This window comes from Lepus europaeus, chromosome 13 (genome assembly GCF_033115175.1).
Source record: "Lepus europaeus isolate LE1 chromosome 13, mLepTim1.pri, whole genome shotgun sequence".
NCBI lineage: Eukaryota > Metazoa > Chordata > Mammalia > Lagomorpha > Leporidae > Lepus > Lepus europaeus.
Window position 1 is genome coordinate 44585046 of NC_084839.1, and position 18236 is coordinate 44603281.

Below are 18236 nucleotides of genomic sequence, written 5' to 3' on the forward strand. Positions count from 1 at the left end.
TCCCGCTCCCTCTCCCATTCCATTCACATCAAGATTCACTTTCAATTATCTTTATATACAGAAGATCGATTTAGTATATATTAAGTAAATTGCAATTTGCTTTTCATATTTAACATGGTGTTTGGCCATGTTGATATATAGATATATGCAGATTTGTGTAGACTCTAGATGGTTGTTTTAACTGCCACATTGTAACTTAACAGCAGTTACTAACTTATTTAGCCATACCTTTATCAATGAACATTTCAATGCTGCGATGAATTGCAATGCCTAGAACGATTCTAAAAATATTTAAAATGAATGAGTGGAAGCGGTATAATTTTATAATTCAAGCAAAAGCAGCAAAAATAAATAAATAAATAAAAGGTCTCAGCAGGTTGATTTTGTTTCAGTTTACCCCCACCTGTTTTTTTGTTTTGGTTTTGCAGTTAACATCCATTCTCCATACGCAAGGCAACAATCAGCACCTGAAATTTCCCAGCGGTCTCTTACTCAGCCACTGTGAAAGCTCTGGTGTGGTGTGTGTTTACCAACAGGGATGGGGGATGGAGTGAGTACAGTATGGACACAAACAAGTAATATCAGAATACAAGCCACCTAGGGTTTGGTCGGGAGCAAGAGCGAATGGCAGCAGCAAGCGTTACAAATTTTGGGGCGGTTTGAGAGTCTACAGCGAAGGGCAAGCGCGGCGCTGCCATAACCCGATGAGGAACTGGCACAGTACAACGGACTCTCTCCATCGGGGTTCTGAAAGATGCAACCAGCCAACGCAGTCGGTTGCCATGGGAACCATGGGGCGGGGTACGGCCAGAATTCCTGAAGCGCTTAGAATGTGTCTTCTTCCGGTCCTCCGCCCTTCGCAACCACTGTCCCTCTCCTCAGTACCCCGCCCATTCTGTAGCTTCTCATTCTCTGCCTTTTGAATCCGCTCTCTCCGTTCCAGGTCGCCATCTTCGACCATGCGTCAAGATGGCGCCCTCGGTCCCGGAGCGGAGCCGGGGCGCGCGCAGCGTGCCGGGGCGCGGGAGGGTGGGGCGGCAGCACTGAGACGTCGCCCCGCCTCCGGCGGTCGCTCCGCCCTCGGCCCCGCTCCGCCTTCCTCCCACCCCGCGAACCCGGAAGTGGAGGAGGCGCGGCGGCGGTGGCCGAGCAGGCAGACGCTGGCAGATCCGTCCCCGGGAGCGAGCCTGGGGCTGGGGGCGGGGGGTGGGGCGGAGCGGCCTGGGCATCCTGGCCTGGACGGGGCGGGGGAGGCCATGGCCTCGGCCGAGTTGCAGGGGAAGTACCAGAAGCTGGCTCAGGAGTACTCGAAGGTACCCATCGCGGGCGGGGAGTAAGGGATCCCTGGCCCTGCGGCCTCGGGTTGCCTTGGCAGCGACTTGTCGGGACGGTGGGGGCTGCCGAGGGGGCACGCGAGCGCCCCTCCTCTCCCCTCTGCTGCTCTGACCACCATTACCGCGCCTCCACCTGCAGCTCCCAGGAGATGGGGCCGGGCGGTGTCTGGGTCCGTGTGCGTGACTGCAGGAAGGAGCTGGAGTTCGGTCCTTCCTTCTCTGAACTAGCGGGCTTGGGACTGCGATGTCAGAAATCCTGGCCGCTGCTCTGGTGTTGGCCGGGAGGGGAAGGGAAAGGTGTGGGACCGCCCCTCATCTCGCTGCTTCCTTAATTTTTCCAGCCCAGTGATGGGGAAGATCAACCTTTCTCCCTTCCCACAGGGATGCCATTGAAGATAGAGACCTCCCTGCCCCTGAATCAGTTTGGGAGGGTAAATGGAGTCCTTCGTTTAACTGCCTCACTGCGAGTGGGTGGTTCCAAGTGTGTTGTGTGCATTGGCAAGGTGTTGTCTGGGATGATTCTGAAAACATGACTTCTAGGGCTGTGTCCTCTGCCTCTTGTCCCTCGGTCTCCTGGAGTGAGGCAGAGCACTCAGCAGGTGTTCAGTACATGTTGAATTAAGCAAAATAAGGATCTGTCCCTTTGTGGTGTGTATGGCATCCGTTTTCTGGAGGATGGAAGGAGCCCTGTGTTTGGAGAAGGGTGGTGCAGTTTCTGGACAGGGTGGTTCCTTCTGAGTATTCTAATGAACTTATTACAACAGAATCTTGGTCTTTGGCAATGCAGCAGTCATGAAGCTTAGTTTTCAGTGGTCTTGGCATTCATGGAATCTACCGAGAGACAGCCTCCTTAATACCATTTGGAGAAGCTGAAACACGTTTTTTTCTCCTTATGATTTTACTCAATGACTATTCAGCAAGGTGCAACAAAATGTTCTTTGGAAAGTAAATCCTATGCCTAAGCAGACACATTTCAGTCTTCACTATCAAATAGGAGCCTTTGAAGATACTAGACTTGTTCCAGTGGTGCAACCCTTAGCAAAAGTATTTTGCATTTCCATCTGTGGCACGGTGTTAGTGATGGCAAGTTTTCATCCTTTGAAGGAGGATTTCCTGGTTCAAGAGGCCAGAAGTTGTTTGGAGCAAATCCCTGTGATGAAGGGGGGTAGGGGTGGGTGGAGATGGCAGTGCTCAAATTTGTCTCTGCGTGGTTGAAAATATTTCATCAGTATGAGGGAAACGGAATTTCTTTACCAGAAAGTAAACAAGGCAATTCCAAATGGCAAAATAAGATTTCCAAAAATGTTTTGAGCAGTGATCACATTGCTGAAATAATTGTGTAGCCTCCTCAAGTAATAAAAACGTGGGAAGATTTTATTCTTTGGGGCACGTCAGCTTGTTCAGCAGACACAAGGTTATGAGCCCCCTGTGAGCAGTCAGCCAGGGTCTGTTGAATGAGGCAGGGTTCCAGCTTAAGGAGTCACCTTTAACAGAGTGTTCAAACATGGTACATAATTATGATACAGTATGACAGGTGCTAGTTCAGTGAGAACAGAGGGGACATTGTGGGGAAAGGTGTCAGATTGGGGAGTAGGGAAGGAGGAGGGAAGGAGAGGATGGCAGCTTTCTGTGCAAAGGAGTACTCTGCTGACATAGAAGCTCCTTAGATACATGGCAGAGAGTGGGAAAATGCGCTTGGAGAGGTGATTTGGACCCATTCATGGTGGTGCGGGGGCATATTGTGTGAACTTTAGCTTTTTTTTTTTTTCTTTTGAAAGATATTTATTTATTTATTTGAAAGAAAGCAGGAGAGACAGAGAGAGAGGGAGAGAGATTTTCATCCATTGGTACACTGTCCAAATGGCTGCAAGGGCCTGGCTCAGTCAGGCAGAAGCCAGGAGCCAGGAGCTTCATCTGGTTCTGCCATGTGGGTGGCAGGGGCCCAAGTACTTGGGCCATCTTCTGCTGCTTTCCCAGGTATATTATTAGAGAGCTGGATTGGAAGTGGGGCAGCTGGGACAAGAACTGGCACCCATATGGAGTGCCCATGTCACAGGTGGCAGCTTCACCTGAGCCACGGTGTTGGCCTTGAGCTTTACATTTTGAGACATGGACATATACCAAAGGTTTCTTAGTTGGGGAGTGACATTACTCCTGGGAAGAAAACTGGCAATTGTATGGAGAGTGGGTTGAAGTAGGGAAAGATTGCTGAAAAGAAGTCGACCATAGGCTCTAGGAATAGTTTCAGGGAGCGTAATATAGGATTAGATAAAGTTAGTGCCTTGTGAGATAGGAAGATCTAGATTCAGGAATTACGGTTAAAAAAAAATACTAGGCTCTGTCAATTTTGAGTGCCTGCTTTGTGCATAGCACTAAACACGTGAAGAGTGTGTGAGACACTCATCCTGTGTCTCCTTTCTTGGGGGGTGGTGAGTGAGGGAAGACTCAGAGTTGATCCTGAAGTTTTGAGGTGAGGGGTCCTGACTGCCCCTGACAGAGTGAGGGCCGGCAGGAAGGAGGACCTGTTTGGATGTATTACAAGTTAGATGCTTCAGGGCTGGAAGGCACATTAAAGTTAAATTAATGGGGCCAGTGTGGTGTAGGGGCTAAAGCTGTCGCCTGTGACACTGGCATCCCGCATGGGCACTGGTTTGTGTCCTGGCTGCTCCACCTCTGATCCAACTGCCTGCTAATGGCCTGGGAAAAGCAACTGAAATGGCCCACGTGTTTGGGCCCCAGCTACCCGTGTGGGAGACTTTAGAAGAAGCTCCTGGCTCCTGACTTCAGCCTGGTCCTGCCCGGCTGTTGGGGCCATCTGTGGAATGAACCAGTGGATGGAGGATCTCTCTCTCTCTTCCCCTCTCTGTAACTCTTTCAAATAAACAAATCTTAAAAACAAGAAGTTAAGTTATCATTTACATACTAGCTTTAGGTGACATTGGAGATAATTGCTGAAAATTTGTAATGGAGTTGAAGTGGCTAAAAGTCAGGACAAGGACTAGCTTTGTTTGGAATAGTTCTGTAAGGATGAACTTTGAGAGTTAATCAGGGTAGAAATTGCAGGGTATACCCATGGGAAGGATATGCCAGAAGGAAGAGGAGATGCTAAGGAGACTGTAGAAGGTCTCATAGACTTGGGCTGATTTCCCCTATCAGGCCTGAGTATTTTTTTATTTTAATTGCAATGTGATGGAAATTTCAGAAGATGAGAATAGAGACTGGTCAAAAAGTCTCATGAGTTTTTTGTCCTGTGTCTGTTCTCATGCCAGGCTGTGTCTAGATAAGATCTCTGCTGCCTCTGGAAGGGGTATTTTACCTTTTTATTACTTTCCCTGCTGCAGAGATCCTGTTACATCATTTTGTTTATTTAGCATACGAAGTAAAAATACTAATCTGTAGAAGGAAACCTCCATATCGAGAGGGCAGCAAATAAGGAAACCAAGGACATTTAGAGAACCTTCTCATTCTGTTTTTTAAAAATGTCTATTTATTTTTAATTTTGTTTGAAAGGCAGACAGAGCATGAGAGCATGCACAGGCACTCTCTTCCATCTGCTGGCTCACTTCCCAAATGCCCGCAACAGCCAGGATTGGACTAGGCTGAAGCCAGGAGCCTAGAACTCCATCAGATGGGTAACTGGGACCCAGGTACTGTAGCCATCATCTGCTACCTCCCAGGAGGCCTTAGCAGAACAGTGGATCTGAAGTGGAGGCAGGTGTCCTAAGCAATGGCTTAACTCCTGCTATGCCACAGTGCCTCCCCTTCCTTCTTTTACAATGCTGGTTTCCATCTATGTTTTAGGAAAAGGCCCATCCCTTGCTCAAGATCTGTGCTCATAATCATTTTTCCTTCTGACAATGGGGCGGTGGGGAGGGAAGAAGCAGTCTGAGGAGCTCCCATGAGAGAGACTGAGGATCTGGTTAGACAAAAGATGAACCATGGGGCTCCGAGCTGTGGCATAGCAGGTAAAGCTGCTGCCTGCAGCGCTGGCTTCCCTTATAGGTGCCAGTTCGTCCTGGCCGCTCCACTTCCCATCCAGCTCCCTGCTAATGTACCTGGTAAAGTAGCAGAAGATGGCCCAAGTGCTTGGGCACCTGCACCCACAAGGGAGACACAGAAGCCCCTGGCTCCTGGCTTCAGCCTGGCTCAGCCCTGGCTGTTGCAGTCATTTAGGGAGTGAACCAGCAGATGGAAGATGTCTCTGTTTGCCTCTGCCTCTCTGTAACTGCCTTTCAAATAAATACATAGATCTTTAAAAAATAAAATGAACCATGGAGGCTGAATAAGGTGAGAATTGCTGAGGCAACCGGGTTGACAAAACAGCATTGTGGAAGGGTCAGCAAAATGGAAATGAAACCCCAGTACTTTGAACCATTAGGAGGTCATTAGAAGTTTTTAAAAATTTGAGGTTCAGTGGAGTGGGTGGGAGAGGGAAGGTATGTAAATGTTGGTTTTCAGAGATTTGGGAAGGTAACCAGTAAGAGATACAAGTCATCGCTTTGCGATGTGAGGGAAAGCTTATCAAGACCTCAGGTACTACACTGTAGATGAAGAACGAAAGACCGTTTCTTGCTTGTTGTTTCTTTGGCCTGCTGTGCGTCGAGTGCCCTGGTGTATCTTTGTAGGAAGAAGAGATGTGGAAAGTGCCCAGCTCTGGCTTGATTTCGGCTTGCTTTGTTTTCAGGAGCATACTTGCCTGGTACCGTGGTATATGTAAGCAAGTCTCCAGTTCTGTCTTCCCCGTGTTGGTGTTATCCTGGGTCAGTGTATTAAGTCAGCTTTTCATCACTGTAAAATAAATAGCTGAGAAAAACTCACTTACAAAAGAAGTTTTGTTTTTGCCCATGGTTTTGTAAGTTCACAGTCCAGAGTCAGGTGGCCCCAGTGGTCTGGCATCTGGTGAAGACAGTGAATGTCGGAGTGTTTGCTTAGGAATAGTCACATGGCCAGCCAGGGAGCAGAGAAGAGTGCATGTTCATTCTCTTGTTAGGAAGACACCATGAAGGGCTTGTGTTATGGTACAGTGATTAACTCACTGTTTGCAATTCTGGAATCTCATATGAGAGTGCTGATTTGAGTCTCAGGTGATCTGCTTCTAGTCCAGCTACCTGAAATGTGTCAGGGAAGGCAGCAGAAGATGGCCTAAGTACCAGGGCCTCTGCCATCCATGTGGGAGACCAGAAGGGAGTTTCTGGCTCTTGGCTTTCACCAGGCACAGACCTGACTTTTGAGACCATTTGAGGAGTGAACCAGTGATGGAAATTCCATCTCTCTTTCCTGCTGTCTCTTCCTAACAACCTAATTTGATCTAATCACTTTCCAAGGGCCCACTGTTAATGTAATTGGATTGATACTGGGGATCAAACCTTTAACACATAGGCCTTTGAGGGACACTCAAACTAGTATCTAAATCATAGGTGTTAATAATTTTCAAAGTATGAGTCCTGGACCAATCATAACATGATCTGAGAATGGATTAGAAAGGCAAATTCCTGAATTCACCCTGGACCTACTGAATCTGAAACTGGAAATGGGACCCAGCAATCAGTGTTGTAACAAAACTGCCCAGGGGGAGCTGGTGTTGTCCTATAGCAGGTAAAACTGCCTTCTGCAGTGCTGGCATCCCATATGGGCATCAGTTCAAGTCCTGGCTACTCCGCTTCCAGTCCCGCTCCTTGCTAATGTGCCTGGGAAATCAGCAGAAGATGGCCCACATGCTTGGGCCCCTGCACCTACATGGAGACCCAGATGAAGCTCCTGGGTTCTGGCTTCAGCCTGGACCAGCCCTGGTGGTTGTGGCATTTTAAGAATGAACCAGTGGACGGAAGATGTCTCTCTCTCTCTCTGCCTCTATCTAACTCTGCCTTTCAAATAAATAATTAATCTTTAAAAAAAACCTCTCCAGGGATTTGGATACCCAATAAAGACTGAGAATCCTTGCTTAAGGAAATCAGCATAGAAGCTTCTGCTCAGATCATTTTTTTCTAAAGGTTTATTTATTTTATTTGAAAGGCAGAGTTAGAAGGAAAGCGAGAAGGAGGGAGAGAGAGGGGGAGAGAAAGAGATTGATTGATTCCATCTGCTGGTTTACTCCCCAAATGGCTGCTACAGCCAAATTGGGACAGACTGAAACCAGGAGCTAGGAGCTTCATCTGGGTCTCTCAAGTGGGTGCAGGGCCCAAGCACTTGTGCCACATTTTGCCACTTTCCCAGATGCATTAGTAGGGAGCTGGATTGAAAGTAGAGCAACCAGAAATCAAAGTGGCATCCACATGGGTTGCCAGCATTGCAGGTGACGCCATAGTGCTGAACCCTCAAATAATCTTTTTAAAGTTCTTTCTGCGGCAATAGAAACCAGTGGGAGGAACTGGTGTTCTGTCACAGTGGGTTAACGTATCACTTGGGATGCTGGCATCACATATTGGAGCACCTGCTTGAGTTCCAGCTGCTCCATTTACAATCTAGCTACCCACTTATGCACCAGGGAAGGCAGTGGCTGCCACCCCCTTGGAGACCCGGATGGAATTCCAGGCTCCTGGCTTTGGCCTGCTTCAGATCAGGCTGTTGTGTCCACTTAGGAAGTGAACCAGTGGATGGACGATCTCTTCTGTCTCTCCCTTTCTCTGTGTCACTTTACCTTTCAAGTAAATAAATTTTAACAACAGTGGAAAAGCTAAATGTCCATTATTTCTTCAACAGTTTACTTTTAGTTACCAAGAAGACTGCCTTTGGAAACTTTTTAGAACTGTATTCTTTCATTCTTTAAGATACATTTTTATTTGAAAGACAGACAGATGGACAGATGGAATCTTCCATCATTGGTTCATTCCCTGGGGCTGGGCCAGGCAAAGGCTGAGAGCTGGGGACTGAATCCAGGCCTCTCACATGGGTGTGGGGATCCAAGTACTTGAGCTATGATTTACTGCCTATCAGGATGGTAAGCAGGAAGCTGGAATAGGACGTGTAGCCAGGACTCAGGTACTCCCACCTGGGTGCTCAAGTGATGTCTTAATCACTGTGCTAAATGCCCACCCCAGGACCTGTATTTTTTATTTTTTAAGATTTATTTATTTGAAAGGCAGAGCTACAGAGAAAAAGGGAGAGACAGAGATCTTCCATCTGCTTGTTCACTTCCCAAATGGCTGCAATGGCCAGGGATAGGCCAGGCTGAAGCTAGGAGCCCAGACCTTCTTTAGGGTCTACCATGTGGGTGCAGAAGCCCAAGCACTTGAGTCATCTTCTACTGCTTTCCCAGGCGCGTTAGCAGAGAGCTGGATTGGAAGTGGAGCCGCCAGGATTCTAACTGGCACCCATGTGGGATGTCGGTGCTACAGGTGGCAGTTTTCCACTGTGCCACAGCGCTGACCCCAGGACCTTAATTTTTTTTTTTTTAATAATTTTATTTATTTAGTTAGACAGGCAGAGTGGACAGTGAGAGAGAGAGAGAGACAGAGAGAAAGGTCTTCCTTTTTGCCGTTGGTTCACCCTCCAATGGCCGCTGCGGCTGGCTCCTCGCGCTGATCCGAAGCCAGGAGTTTCTCCTGGTCTCCCATGTGGGTGCAGGGCCCAAGCACTTGGACCATCCTCCACTGCACTCCCGGGCCACAGCAGAGAGCTGGCCTGGAAGAGGGGCAACCGGGATAGAATCCGGCACCCCAACCGGGACTAGAACCCGGTATGCCGGCGCCGCAAGGCGGAGGATTAGCCTGTTAAGCCACGGCGCCGGCCTCAGGACCTTAATTTTTAATGAAGAACTACTTTTATTGGGAAAGGGTCAGTTTTAATCCAGAATGTTTCCTCTCCAGACAGCAGGGCTTGACACAAACTGATTGCCAGGGACTGATTGTCCCTCCTATAAGACAAATAGATTTAGGGCCTGGATTGGATTAGAATCAGGACCCAGCTCTTTTTAACCTTGATGTGTAGGGTTCACTACTAAAGTTGGATTGGAAAACACGTTTATGTTCAGTGCTATCCAGTATAACTTTGTATGAGAATGAAGTATTCCATATCTGTATGACCAGCAGGGTAGCCACTAGCCATGTGTGATCATTGAGCCTTCAAAATGAAGCTAGTGTGACTGAGGAACAGAACTTTAGGTTTTATTTAATTTTCAATAATTTAAGTGCACGTGTTGGACTCTTGGTTTCCCTGTGGGAAAGTGCTAGCTTAGATTCTAGATCAGTGCTTCACAGATGAGAATGTCTATGTGCCTCACGTGAGGACTGTGTTCAGCTGAAGATTCTGGTGTGGTTGCTCTGGGGGGAGGCCTGAAGTTCTACTCCCAGGTGATGCTGTTGGAGCTGTCGATGACCACGCGTGGAATACAGGAATCTAGAGAGAAGAGGTGGCCTGTTCTTCCTCTTCAGTTCAGCTGACTCACCATCCCGTCACTGCAGGGGCAGCTGCACTGCAAGGGGGTGAGGGATTTATCCGAGTTCCCTTATATGGGAGCGGGAGAAAAGGTTCCTGTTGAGGACAGATTTGAGAGGAGGTTTTTCCCTGCCTCAGTGACAAATAACTCCATCCACTGGTACATGGTCTGTAGCTTGCACATACTTTATCCCTCTCTAGAACGGGAGCTAGTAAGTAGGAAGAGATAAAGGCCAAGTAGTATCCCCAGTGCTTTAGAACACTTAACATGTTAGAATTGGAGGGAGCTTAGGGATCCTCCAGGACAGATAATGATGCTGGGACTGCAAATGAACTCAGTATCCTGAAGTTTTGAATCAGGGTGTTGGTGAGGCTTAGGGTTGTCTTATAATCATTTTTTTGTATGTTTAAAAGTTTGTTTATAGGATTGTAAGACTGTATAAACAAAAAATTATCCATTGCATGAAAAAACCACGTAAGAATGTTTTTAACACAGAAGATTGTTGAGGATTAGATGAGAAAACATGTATGGTAATTCCTCACCACTTTCCAATGGAGTAATACATCCTTAATTGTAGGTCAGTTAGCTTATCACAGGTGCCCTAATGGCATGGAGAGATCACAGTTGGCTTATCACCACTCTGCTTTTAGAGAAATAGCTTTGTGATAAGCCTGACTGAGACCCAGCTAATCCAGAACCACATTACATAGGATTGGTCTGAGCAGTGGTCATTAGAGTTAGCCTCAGGACCTTTGAGGATTCTTTGTGTCCAATGGGATCATGAGGTTCAAATCACTTGGAGAGGGATCTTAGAAAGGAACTGTTGAAATAATGATGGTGCCTTATATAATGCCCTGCATTGAGACACCTGTTTATATAGTACTTAACTGATTAAGTAAAAGTTTATTGAGTGCCTCTATGTCCATAGCATTGTCCTTTGTTTGTTAGGTAGGAGGTACAAGGAAGTATACTATAGTCTCTACCATGAAACAGTTTAAGTTGGGAGATGATTACTGAAGTCGTACATAAATTAGTCAGTGTAAATTTTACTCTAAAAACTAAGATTAAAACTTAACAGTTTAATAAAAGATTTGTCGTTATGATGAGTTCTAGAGGAACTGAGGGGCAGGCTCACTGGGCCACAGGGAGTGGTTGGGAAAAAATTATGGAGGGGGTAGGACTAGAGGTAAGCAGTAGGCTCCTAGAAGAAAAAAATGGGATTTGGTTGACTAAAGTAAAGAATGGGTGTCTTCTTTCTTTCTTTCCCCCTCCCTCCCTCCCTCTATCTCCCCTCCTCTCCCCTCCCCTCCCCTCCCTCCCCTCCCCTCCCTTTCTTTCTTTCTTTCTTTCTTATTTATTTATTTATTTGAAAGGCAGAGTTACAGAGAGGAAGAGGCAGAAAGAGAGAGAGGTGTCTTCCATCCACTGGTCCACTCCCCAAATTGCCCCAGTGGCCGGAGCTGGGCTGATCTGAAGCCAGGAGCTTTTTCTGGGTCTACCACTTGGGTATGTGGGCCCAAGCACTTGGGCCATCTTCAGCTACTTTTCCAGGCCATAGCAGAGAGCTGGATTCGAAGTGGAGTAGCTGAGACTCGAACCAGCGCCCTTATGGGGTGCTGACACTGCAGGTGGCAGCTTTACCTGCTATGCCACAGTGCCAGCCCCGGGTGTTTTCATAGTAAATGAAATGCTAATCAGAAAATTACAATATGATGAAAAGTTAGATTTAAAAAGATTGAGAGCTTTTGGAGACAAGTGTTTGGTATAATAGTTGAGACACCCACATTCCATATCTGAGTGCCTGTGTTTGATTGCGTGCCTGATTTCAGCTTCCTGCTGATGCATATCCTGGCTGGCATCAGTGATGGCTCAGCTGGGTTGGGTCCCTGATGCCCACATGGGAGATCTGGATGAGTTCCCAGCTCCCAGCTTTGGCCTGACTCAGCCCAGGCTGTTAGCATTTGGGGAGTGAACCAGTGGATGGGAGCTCTTTCTCTCTCTCTGTTTCCCAAGTAAAAAAAATTAAGATTTATTTATTTGAAAGACAGAGTTACATGGGGAGGGGAGAAAAGAGAGGAGGGGAGGGAGAGAGAGAGACAGACAGAGAATATATGAATCTATCTGCTGGTTCATTCCCCAAATGGCTGCAATGGACAGGGCTGGGCCAGGTGGAAGCCAGGAGCTTCTTCCAGGTCTCTCACATGGGCCAACTTGTGCTGCTTCCCCAGGTGCATTAGCAGGGAGCTGGATTGGAAGTGGAGCAGCTGGGACTGGAATCAACACCCATATGGTATCCTAGCACTGCTGAGCCACAACAAAGGCTCCTCAAATAAAATAAAGTAAAAATGCAGAATCTTAGGTACCACCCCAGACCTACTGAATGAGATTATGCATTAAAAAAGAAAAGGAAAAAAAAAAAGATGGCATGGGTTTGGAATTCCAATTTTCTCTTCCTCCCCTGAATGGATCAGAAGAACTTGGCAAAGAGCTGTGGTAAATAGGCTGGCTGTATGGTCTTCAGGAGAGCTTTCCTGTTCTAATGGAGACCTTGGGACAGTTATGTGTGTATGCACTGGAGTCTCCACACTTATGTGCCAGAGGCATTCATGACCATCTGGTGACCTTGTACCTAATTCTAAGACAGAACCACAGTGCATTTGCCTCCCCTCCATGGTGAATGCTGGTGAGGAGACGAAGATTCCAAAACACCATACTGATCGCACAGCAGGATCAGCATTTGACAAGCTGCTCCTTCAGTGATGGTGGCATTAGTGATGCCGAAATGTAGGAAATGTCAAATGCCACAAAGTGTCCTTAAGCTGACGGTAGAGAATGCCAAGTTTATCATCATCCTTTCCTACCTATTAAAAGGTGTTATAGGTATTTCTGAGACCTGCATTTTCTGTTAAACAGTTTCATTGAAATGGTGTTTGAGTTGTCAACTTAACAAGCAGTATTTCCATAAGCAGAATCCAAATCACTTTGTGTTAATAATTTAATAATAGATTAAATTTTAAATAAGCAGTGCTTTGAAAATTTTGAAAGTGAGCTGTTCAGTTTGCTTTAAGTAACTTTTAATGTGCCTTAGCAATGAAAATTGAGGTTCCCTCCCTTTTTGTTAATTGCTGTGGTTCTGATCCTACAAGAAATAATCAGTTTAGTGGACTTCAGGCTTCATCCTTTGTGAAACAGCCATGAGGAGGTTCTATGTGCCACACATAGAAGACTCTTAGAGATTGAGATCAAAGTTAGGATAGCAGAATAAAATGAGACCAGACGTCTGAAGTCGGATTGCTGTCTTTTGGCTGTAAGGGTTTGAACGTACTTACTGCATTCTATCTCAGTATAGAACATTATCCATGAACATGTTGGTGTTGCTTAACAAGTAGAACATGATATGGTGGAAGTCGACATGAAAGTGGTAGTTTTCTTTTGGACTTCTGGAACAGAAATTGTCAGACTGGGCCTGTAAAGGTCCAGGTAGTAAATATTTTAGGTTGGGGCTATATGGTTTCTTTGTAATTACTCATTTCTTTGGTTGTACACAATAGGCAAATGAATTAATATGGCTATGGTCCAGCTAAACTTCAGAATAGGTAGCAGGCCAGTTTGGCCCTCAAATCTTAATTTGCTGGCCTCTGTTTAAGAGAATTTCATGTATATACTGCATTTTTTCCCTTTAAAGTAGGAAATGCTAGTATTGTTGATTGTCATGTAATATTTTAAAATTTGACTTCTTAGAAACAAGGGCCATATCTGTGCTTCCTTTTCCCTCTTAGATATCATTTAGTACAATGCCTCATACCAGGCAAACTATAATAAATATATCCGTTGTACCTTTGAGTCATTCTGACTATTAGAGCTGTTTCCATTTGTGGAGCATTTTAATGTAGAAAGTGCTTTGATACAGCTTTCTTATCTGGTTCTCAGAACTGCTTCAGAAGAAGGAAGGAAGGGTAGATGTACTCAGCCATTTTGTAGATTGTATAGCTGAAGTTCAAAGACTGAGTAGTTTCCCAAGTTTATGTTGTCTAGTGAACGGCAGAGCAAAGATTCAGATCTGCTTTCTGTTGTAGAGAATTGTGATCTTAAACTTTCTAAAAATGGAGGAAGCTCATCTTTTTAGTCTTTCTCTGTTGCTGAATATCCTGTAGCATCCCTGCTTTTATCTTAGCATCTTAGCTAAACTTTCTGTTGAGTTTTAAATATTCAGTTTAAGGTTTTGCATTTAAGTTTTCCTGCTGTTGGCACAGAAGAGTGTCATTTTTGTTCTCTGATCCCAGGAGACAGATCTGAGCTATTCAGAATTAGAAATTAGAAATAGTTTTTTTTTTTTTCAACCTGATAGATAAAATTGTCTCATTCTTTCACTTTCTCAAAGAAGAACCTGGACTTTCATGCTGTCTGTACTGAGCCCTTGGAATATTAGTCTGCGTGCTTTTTGCTTGGGCTGTGTTGGACTTAGATGTTTATACTTAAAGCTGAGTTCTCTTTGCTAAGAATATTTTCCTCTTTACTACAGAAGTAAATTTTGTTTTTTAAAGATTTACTTATTTATATATTTGAAAGGCGGGATAAGAGAGAGAGGACACATACAGAGAGATGGAGAGATCTTCCATCCGTTGGTTTACTCCCCAAGTGCTTACAACAGCCAGGCCTGGATCAGATTGAAGCCAGGAGCCAGAAATTCTATCCAGGTCTTCCACATGGGTGGCAGGGATCCAAGAACGTGGGCCATAATCTGCTGCTTTCCCAGGTGTATTAGCAGAAAACTGGATTGGAAATGGAATTTGCTGGGATGCGAACTGGCACTCTGATATGGGATGTTGGCATCACAAGTGGTGGCTTAACCACTGAGCCACAGTGCTGGTCCTGAATTTTATATTTGAAAATACTGCCAGGGGTAGTTATACAGATGCATTTAAAAGTAAAAATTCACCTGGCTGTCTAATTTTTGACTTGTATTCTTTACTTGAAGTAGTCATACTTCAATTTTTAATAATTTACTATAAAAAATAAAGTCCAAGTTCTGCTACTTCTCTGAGGGCATCTGCCAGCTCTCCAGCTCACTGCTTTTCTGCCTTCAGCATAACTGTGCAAAGCAGTTTGTGGTACTGTCTAACTGGCATTGTAACTCAAGTCAAAACTGCGAGGGTTTGAATCTCAGCATTGCCCCCGTCTTCTTTGTGCGTCAGTTTCCTCACCTGTAAATGGAGGTAGAGCACCTGCTTCCTAGATTCTGCGGAGTAGATGAGCTAATTTTTGGAAAACAGCAGTGTCTCCCATGTAATTTTTAAATGGAGCCACCCTAGTGGCTTTTGTGTCTGCCTCAGCTGGTGCCCGATCACAGGTCTGCCGTTCCTGAGGCCATTATCTGGGGTGACACTTGCATGTCTAATATTAGGCACAGTGTCCTATTGCATAGGTTAATGTCCCACATTTTGCTTTTCTGTACGATTTTTATTCTATAAGTAGTCCAGTTGCATGTATTTTGCAAATGAATGGTGTGCCAGAATTTTGAGGAAATTAGCTTATTTTGTACCTTGTTATTTATTGTATTAGTTTTTATTTAGGAATGTGACTTGATTCCATAGGACAAGCAATGCACTAGAAATGATGGGATTTGGATTTTAGCCCCAGTTTTGCTGTTGGTTAGTTTTCTATCATAGGGGAACTCAGCCTGTGTGTCCTGAACTGTAAATGGTAAGTTATATCTCCTACCTTCTTTGGGGCTAATGTCTTTTTGTTTTCATAAATAGGTGAGAAGATATTTAGTTACTCAGTGAATTATTCGTGTGAAGTAATTGGGAGTGATTTTCTTGCTGTACCGGATTATAAAAAAATAATGATTGTTTTCTCTGTTTTCAGCTTCGGGCTCAGAATCAGGTCCTGAAAAAAGGGGTTGTAGATGAACAAGCGAATTCTGCTGCTCTGAAGGTACACAACGGGGTCTTTGTGTGGGGAGGGCGAAGGTAGTATTTGGTGGTGCACAGAGCTTACAGTGAATTCAGCTGTTTTTCTGGGTTAAAGTCTCAACTCTGACACTGATTCACTAGGCAGGGGATGATAGTGTAGTTTTTTGTGTTTAACTTTCCAAATTGCTTAGGTATGAGTATGATCTTTGTTTGAATATGATCTTTGCTTTCCTTAGCCAAACATTACAAAATAGTATTATTTGGTTTTAATGGATTCCTTCTGTACCTCAGGGCCTTCATTTAGCTACACTCATCTAGATTAATAGGGCTTCTTATCCGTCATCATCACTGGACAGCACTCTCAAGAGTCTGTGTCATACTCATATTTGTATCCCCAGCATTTCTTTTTTTTAAATTTTTATTTAATAAATATAAATTTCCAAAGTACAGCTTTTGGATTATAGTGGCTTTTTCCCCCCATAACTTCCCTTCCACCCGCAACCCTCCCATCTCTCGCTCCGTCTCCCATTCCATTGACATCAAGATTCACTTTCAATTAACTTTATATATAGAAGATCAATTTAGTATATATTAAGTAAAGATTTCAACAGTTTGCACCCACACAGACACAAAGTGTAAAGTACTGTTTGAGTACTAGTTATAGCATTAATTCACATTGTACAACACATTAAGGACAGAGATCCTACATGGGGAGTAAGTGCATAGTGACTCCTGTTGTTGACTTAATAATTGACACTCTTGTTTATGGCATAAGTAATCACCCTAGGCTCTTGTCATGAGTTGCCAAGGCTATGGAAGCCTTTTGAGTTCACCAGCTCCGATCTTATTTAGACAAGGTCATAATCAAAGTGGAAGTTCTCTCCTCCCTTCAGAGAAAGGTAACTCCTTCTTTGATGGCCTGTTCTTTCCACTGGGATCTCACTCACAGAGATCTTTCATTTAGGTCTTTTTTTTTTTTTTTCAGAGTGTCTTGGCTTTCCATGCCTAAAATACTCTCATGGGCTCTTCAGCCAGATCTGAATGCCTTAAGGGCTGATTCTGAGGCCAGAGTGCTGTTTAGGACATCTGCCATTCTATGAGTCTGCTGTGTATCCCACTTCCCATGTTGGATCGTTCTCTCCTTTTTAATTCTTTCAGTTAGTATTAGCAGACACTAGTCTTGTTTATGTGATCCCTTTGACTCTTAATCCTATCATTATGATCAAATATGAACTGAAACTGACCTCTTTGACTAGTGAGATGGCATTGGTACATGTCACCTTGATGGGATTGAATTGGAATCCCCTGGCACGTTTCTAACTCTACCATTTGGGGCAAGTCCAATTGAGCATATCCCAAATTGTACATCTCTTTCCTCTCTTATTCCCACTCTTATATTTAACAGGGATCAGTTTTCAGTTAAATTTAAACACCTAAGAATAATTGTGTGTTAATTACAGAGTTTAACCATTGACTCAAGCCAGGATTATTAAAAAAGAAGCTTTATAGTCGGAATTTGTTACTAAGTTGTTGTTTTGTTGAAATCATTGAAAGGATGATCATTATCTCTCTTAACAATGTTTAAAACGTATTACTGGGAAACATTCCTTTTGTAGCACTGGGGAAAGTATTTCCTATCTTGTCATAGTAGCCAGCTATTTTTCAAAACAATTTTAAAAAAAATTTATTTATTTGAGAGGCAGAGAGAGAAAATTCTTACTAACGGCCTCAATGGCCAGGACCTAGCCAAGCTGAAGTTGGGAGCTGGGAAGTGAATCCTGTCAGTGGGTGGGTTGCAGGAACCCAATAACTTGAGCCATCACCGTCATCTCTGAGGGTCTGCATTAGCAGGAAGCTGGAGTCAGGCATTGAATTCTGGCACTCTGACGTGGGCTGTGGGCATCTTAGCTGCTAAGGCTGCATGCCTGCAGCTGCTCTGGGTTTTGACACCCCCTGTTTCTGGTTGTGTTGGATTAACCTTATGAGGGTGACATGATAGTACTGGTGGTGACAGTGATGGCAGTGGTGATCATGGCAGTTGGGTCCATTGAGCACTCACTAGGTACCAGGCGTTGTGCTAAGTGCGTTGTGTCTGTTATGTCATTTGGTGTCTATAAAAGCTCAGTGAGGGTAAATAACATTTTCATCCCTGTTGCAGAAACCAGGGTTTAGAGAGGTTGGAATGAATGTCTTTAAAAATTAATGATAGGTTAATGGGCTGGAACATTAGTCAGCTAGTGATAAGTAAATATAAGGATGTAAAGACATTATTTTTTGTTTTTCTATTTGTTACAGTTGTCATTATAATTAGAGTAGAAGTGACAATGTGTCTGTTTGCTAGATGTGATTGTTATGAGGTCCTCTGGTACAGTAAGCTTTTGATTTTATTGGGTTTGCTTCTTCAGTGAGTTGTTTTGTAGTAATTAGTCATTGATTTGAAATATGTGATGATTTGAACATGGGCTGGTTCTAAGTTTACCTTTGAACTTCAAGTAAAAATGAAAGACCTATTAAACAAACAATAGGAAAGAAAAACACTTTTCTATGTAATGGGAGTATTTTGTAACATCCTTTAGCACTGCTCTCAATATGAAAATAATGTCAGTAGGTTAT

The 18236-nt window shown here is 44.4% G+C and overlaps 1 protein-coding gene across 2 annotated transcripts in view; it reads left to right on the forward strand.

The window, feature by feature from the left end:
• The first annotated feature begins 1228 nt into the window (after window positions 1–1228).
• Window positions 1229–18236, forward strand: part of PPP1R21 (protein phosphatase 1 regulatory subunit 21) — a 98285-nt gene continuing 81277 nt past the window's right edge. Inside the window, exons 1-2 of one of the 2 annotated variants that reach the window (XM_062209414.1) lie at window positions 1229–1313; window positions 15577–15645. In XM_062209414.1, coding sequence (XP_062065398.1) covers window positions 1257–1313; window positions 15577–15645 — 126 coding nt within the window. In that variant the 5' untranslated portion in view covers window positions 1229–1256. Of the gene's footprint in view, window positions 1314–15304; window positions 15412–15576; window positions 15646–18236 lie in introns of those variants that run through there. The other variant, XM_062209415.1, reaches the window with a different exon arrangement.